The sequence below is a fragment of the Coregonus lavaretus genome (genome assembly GCF_964263955.1).
Source record: "Coregonus lavaretus genome assembly, contig: HAP1_SCAFFOLD_2826, whole genome shotgun sequence".
In the NCBI taxonomy this organism is placed as follows: domain Eukaryota; kingdom Metazoa; phylum Chordata; class Actinopteri; order Salmoniformes; family Salmonidae; genus Coregonus; species Coregonus lavaretus.
Window position 1 is genome coordinate 67166 of NW_028157811.1, and position 6000 is coordinate 73165.

General features: G+C 45.2%; 1 protein-coding gene across 1 annotated transcript in view; it reads left to right on the forward strand.

The window, feature by feature from the left end:
- LOC311124903 (receptor-type tyrosine-protein phosphatase F-like) overlaps positions 1-5312 on the forward strand; it is a gene marked incomplete at its 3' end in the record, with an annotated part of 48113 nt that extends 42801 nt beyond the window's left edge. Inside the window, exons 7-10 of the mRNA XM_084199000.1 lie at positions 1575-1768; positions 3498-3631; positions 4468-4612; positions 5236-5312. Of these exons, the coding sequence (XP_084055126.1) occupies positions 1575-1768; positions 3498-3631; positions 4468-4612; positions 5236-5312 (550 nt within the window). The remainder of the gene's footprint in view (positions 1-1574; positions 1769-3497; positions 3632-4467; positions 4613-5235) is intronic.
- Positions 5313-6000: the final 688 nt, after the last annotated feature.

Here is a 6000-nt window from a genome sequence, read left to right on the forward strand (position 1 = left end):
AATTAAATACAGAAATATATAATTTACATAAGTATTCACACACCTGAGTCAATACATGTTAGAATCTCCTTTGGCAGCGATTACAGCTGTGAGTCTTTCTGGGTAAGTCTCTAAGAGCTTTCCACACCTGGATGCTGCAACATTTGCCCATTATTCTATTTCAAAATTCTTCAAGCTCTGTCAAATTGGTTTGTCGGTCGTTGCTAGACAACCGTTTTCAGGTCTTGCCGTAGATTTTCAAGCAGATTTCAGACAAAACTTTAACTCGCCCACTCAGGAACAGTCACCGGCTTCTTGGTAAGCTACTCCAGTGTAGATTTGGCCTTGTGTTTTAGGTTATTGTCCAGCTGAAAGGTGAATTCATCTCCCAGGGTATGGTGAAAAGCAGACTGAACCAGGTGCCTGTGCTTAGCTCTATTCAGTTCATGTTTTATCCTTAAACACTTAGTGGTACTCAGTGATGTGTTGTATTGGATTTGCCCCGAACATAACACTTTGTATTCAGGACAAAAACTGAATTGCTTTGCCACATTTTTTTGCAGTATTACTTTAGTGCCTTGTTGCAAACAGGTGCATGTTTAGGAATATTTTTTCTTCTTTACAGACTTCCTTCTTTTCACTCTGTCATTTAGGTTAGTATTGTGGAGTAACTACAATGTTGTTGATCCATCCTCAGTTTTCTCTTATCACAGTCATTAAACTCTGTAACTGTTTTAAAGTCACCATAGGACTCATGGTGAAATCCCTGAGCGGTTTCCTTCCTCTTCGGCATCTGAGTTAGGAATGAAGCCTGTGTCTTTGTAGTGACAAAGTGGGATTAATAACTTCACTATGCTCAAAGGGATATTCAATGTCTGCTTTTTACTTTTTTTATCCATCTACCAATAGGAGCACTTCTTTGCAAGTCATTGGAAAACCTCCCTGGTCTTTGTGGTTGAATCTGTGTTTGAAATTCACTGTTCGACTGAGGGACCTTACAGATAATTGTATGTGTACAGAGATGAGAGTAATATTTTTTTTAAATCATCTTAAACACTATTATCGCTCACGGAATGAATCCATGCAACTAATTATGTGACTTGTTAAGCACATTTTTTACTCCTGAACTTATTTAGGCTTGCCATAACAAAGGGGTTGAATACTTATTGACCGAAGACATTTCAGTTTTTCATTTTTTATGAATTTGTACAAATGTCTACAAACATAATTCCACTCTGACATTATGGGGTATTGTGTGTAGGCCAGTGACACAAACTCAATTTAAAATTCAGGCTGTAACACAAAACTATGTGGAAAAAGTCAAGGGTGTGAATACTTTCTGAAGGCACTGTATACAGTATAAGGTATGATATAACAGTTATTTTCTAACTAAATAAGATCTACAACAATCAAACAAATATACAAATAATTGAGAAATACAGACACTATTTAAAAGCCTTTGGGAGATTAATAAAGTACTATATTGTCTTATCTTATCATATCTTTAAAAAGGTTATATTTTAATAAAAACGTCTCAATAGGTACAGTTCTTTTTCGACTGTTGAATGTAATGATTTCTTTGTAACTGTCACCAGGTACCGTGTGTACTACAACTCGGACATGGATGCCCCTCTGAGTGGGTGGCAGAAACACAACACTGACGATAGCCGACTGACCACAATCTCAGGGCTGACCACTGACATCACCTACAGCCTCAGGGTGCTGGGGTTCACCTCTGTAGGGGACGGACCCCCCTCGGACATACTGCAGGTCAAGACTCAGCAGGGAGGTGAGAGAGAGAGGGAGTGTGTATGTTAGAGTGGAGTGTATGTTAAGGCCCCCTGTAGCTCAGTTGGTAGAGCGTGGCGCTTGCAACGCCAGGGTTGTGGGTTCGTTTCCCACGGGGGGGGCAGTATGAAAATGTATGCACTCACTAACTATAAGTCGCTCTGGATAAGAGCGTCTGCTAAATGACTAAAATGTAAATGGAGTGTATGTTAGGGTGGAGTGTACAGTATGTTATGATGAGTCCTTCACAGCTAACCCTCTGAAAGGTCAGACTTATTATGAGTCCTTCACAGCTAACCCTCTGAAATGTCAGATTTATAATGAGTCCTTCACAGCTAACCCTCTGAAAGGTCAGATTTATAATGAGTCCTTCACAGCTAACCCTCTGAAAGGTCAGATTTATAATGAGTCCTTCACAGCTAACCCTCTGAAAGGTCAGATTTATAATGAGTCCTTCACAGCTAACCCTCTGAAAGGTCAGACTTAGTATGAGTCCTTCACAGCTAGCCCTCTGAAAGGTCAGATTTATAATGAGTCCTTCACAGCTAACCCTCTGAAAGGTCAGACTTAGTATGAGTCCTTCACAGCTAACCCTCTGAAAGGTCAGATTTATAATGAGTCCTTCACAGCTAACCCTCTGAAAGGTCAGACTTAGTATGAGTCCTTCACAGCTAACCCTCTGAAAGGTCAGATTTATAATGAGTCCTTCACAGCTAACCCTCTGAAAGGTCAGACTTAGTATGAGTCCTTCACAGCTAACCCTCTGAAAGGTCAGATTTATAATGAGGATTCACAGCTAACCCTCTGAAAGGTCAGACTTATAATGAGGATTCACAGCTAACCCTCTGAAAGGTCAGATTTATTATGAGGATTCACAGCTAACCCTCTGAAAGGTCAGACTTATGATGAGGATTCACAGCTAACCCTCTGAAAGGTCAGATTTATTATGAGGATTCACAGCTAACCCTCTGAAAGGTCAGATTTATAATGAGGATTCACAGCTAACCCTCTGAAAGGTCAGACTTATAATGAGGATTCACAGCTAACCCTCTGAAAGGTCAGATTTATTATGAGGATTCACAGCTAACCCTCTGAAAGGTCAGATGTATAATGAGTTTCAAAGCTAACCCTCTGAAAGGTCAGACTGCTTGTGGTGTGGAGAGCTGTATCTTTACCTCTCTACACAACACTCACCTGTCCCCCTGTCCTGCTCTGTCCCTGTGTCCAAACACTCACCTGTCCCTCTGTCCTGCTCTGTCCCTGTGTCCAAACACTCACCTGTCCCTCTGTCCTGCTCTGTCCCTATGTCCAAACACTCACCTGTCCCTCTGTCCTGCTCTGTCCCTGTGTCCAAACACTCACCTGTCCCTCTGTCCTGCTCTGTCCCTATGTCCAAACACTCACCTGTCCCTCTGTCCTGCTCTGTCCCTGTGTCCAAACACTCACCCGTACCTCTCTGTCCCTATGTCCAAACACTCACCTGTACCTCTCTGTCCCTATGTCCAAACACTCACCTGTCCTGCTCTGTCCCTGTGTCCAAACACTCACCTGTACCTCTCTGTCCCTGTGTCCAAACACTCACCTGTACCTCTCTGTCCCTATGTTCAAACACTCACCTGTCCTGCTCTGTCCCTGTGTCCAAACACTCACCTGTACCTCTCTGTCCCTGTGTCCAAACACTCACCTGTACCTCTCTGTCCCTGTGTCCAAACACCCACCTGTCCCTCCAGTTCCTGCCCAGCCCTCCAGCTTCGAGGCGGAGGCAGAGTTGGATACACGTATCATGTTGACCTGGCTGTGGCCTGTCCAGGATTCCATCACTAAGTACGAACTACAGTACTGGGAGGGTAACTCTGACAACAAGGTAGGAAAGACAGTGAAATAGCCTGGACCGTGTAGTCGTCCTCTGTCTCTCTGTCTCCGAATCTGTCTGTCTCCCCCCACACACACACACACACACACACACACACACACACACACACACACACACACACACACACACACACACACACACACACACACACACACACACACACACAATTAACTGTTGCAGGCTCCTCTGTTACTCTGCAGACAGATAAATGTTTCTCCTCACCAGGGTTTTTTTTTTTTTACGATGTCATTTTTCTGAACGGTTACGTGTCAGGGAATAAAGCTATGCAATGCGGTTGTAGAGATACATCTTCCTCCTCTCCTCTCATTTCCTCTCCTCCGTGGAAGGAGGGAATAAAGAGCCACAGCAATTATCCCTGTCTATCTGCTTCTCAGCCATCAGCTATAATAGTGGCTGGCTGCTCCTACCTTCTGTCTTCTGTTCAATCAGTAGGCAAAAGAAAGCAATTTAACCTCTCAACAAATGTGGACCATTTTGAAGGTGTTCTTCTTCTCTCAGTGTTAATATTCAACAGTGTATAGACATACTGTAGCAGACCCAGTTTATTCTGGGAGTCATTGGAGTGTTATTTTAGGTGTTTTACTGTGTCTCAGATATTGGGTGATACTACAAATAACCAACTGCAGTATCAGTTTATATATACCACAGGTTAGAATAAAACAAGCTGTTGAGGGCTGAGTCCTAACGCACAAACCTCTTAAACTCAGACTTGTTAATCTTTGATGTTTACGGGAGATTAGTAATGCTTGTGTATTAGACTTACCAGAGGGGTTTAATCCAAAAAGATGTTCTCTCCCTTTTATCAGATCCACGTGACCTTTAACCCTGTGGGGTCATACGCCGTGGAGGGTCTGAAGCCCGACACCCTGTACCGCTTCTCCCTGGCAGCCCGCTCCGAGTTCGGCCTGGGGGTCTACACACAGCCCATAGAGGCACGTACTGCCCAGTCCAGTGAGTACACACTCCCCCCTCTCTCTTTATCCCTTTCCGCATCTTCCACTAACCCAGGAGAATCACCTCCACCTCAAGTCCCCATTGCCCAGCAGGTGTTTCAGACTAAACAGCTACGATCCAACCTCCTCTTCGTCCTCGTCCTCCACTTCCTCTTCTTTCAAGCATTTCACTCGCTGACCTGCAGTTGGTTCCAAACAGCCACGAAACCACTCCCACTCTTCCTCCTCGGATTTCACTGGTCTCAGTGTTGTCTACCACACTAACCCTCCTGCCTCTGTGGAAGAGAGGGAGAGAGAGAGGAGGGAGGGAGGGAGCCCCTATGTTGAGGCTGGGGCCAGCTAGGGCCAAGTACATTACTGAGGTACTCTAGGGCTAAAGGTAAAAGTGTGTTCAGTGTGTTCAGTGTTCTCTGTGTTCAGTGTTCCCTTTGTATTCAGTGTGTTTCGTGTTCAGTGTTCTCTGTGTGTTCATTGTGTTCAGTGTTCTCTGTGTGTTCAGTGTGTTTCGTGTTCAGTGTTCTCTGTGTGTTCATTGTGTTCAGTGTTCTCTGTGTGTTCAGTGTGTTTTGTGTTCAGTGTTCTCTGTGTGTTCAGTGTGTCCAGTGTTCTCTGTGTGTCCAGTGTGTTCCGTGTTCAGTGTTCTCAGTGTGTTCAGTGTTCTCAGTGTGTTCAGTGTTCTCAGTGTGCCCCCTGCATAAGCTAATATATTTATTTCTATATGATTTGGTTTATTATTAGTTTGTGATCTTTGATTTTAAGAACTAGAGCAATGAACAACCGGTTAAGAAATGTCTAGACGTGACAATCAGTAGTCAAGTCAGAAGGGAGAGGAGTAAGGAGAGGAGGAGGGAGAGGAAGGAGAGGAGGAGGGAGAGGAGGAAGGAGAGGAGGAAGGAGAGGAGGAAGGAGAGGAGGAGGGAGAGGAAGGAGAGGAGGGAGAGGAGGGAGAGGAGGAGGGAGGGAGAGGAGGAAGGAGAGGAGGAGGGAGAGGAGGAGGGAGAGGAGGAGGGAGAGGAGGAGGGAGAGGAGAAAGGAGAGGAGGAAGGAGAGGAGGAGGGAGAGGAGGAGGGAGAGGAGGAGGGAGAGGAAGGAGAGGAGGAAGGAGAGGAGGGAGAGGAGGAAGGAGAGGAGGGAGAGGAGAAAGGAGAGGAGGAGGGAGAGGAAGGAGAGGAGGAGGGAGAGGAGGAGGGAGAGGAAGGAGAGGAGGAGGGAGAGGAGGAAGGAGCTCTACTGCTCCCTGTTTCTCTGTTCTTGACTCTCTCTCTCTCTCTCTCTCTCTCTGTCTCTCTCTCTCTCTGTCTCGACTCTCTCTCTCTCTCTCTGTCTCGACTCTCTCTCTCTCTTTCTCTCTCTCTCTCTCTTTCTCTCTCTCTGTCTCGACTCTCT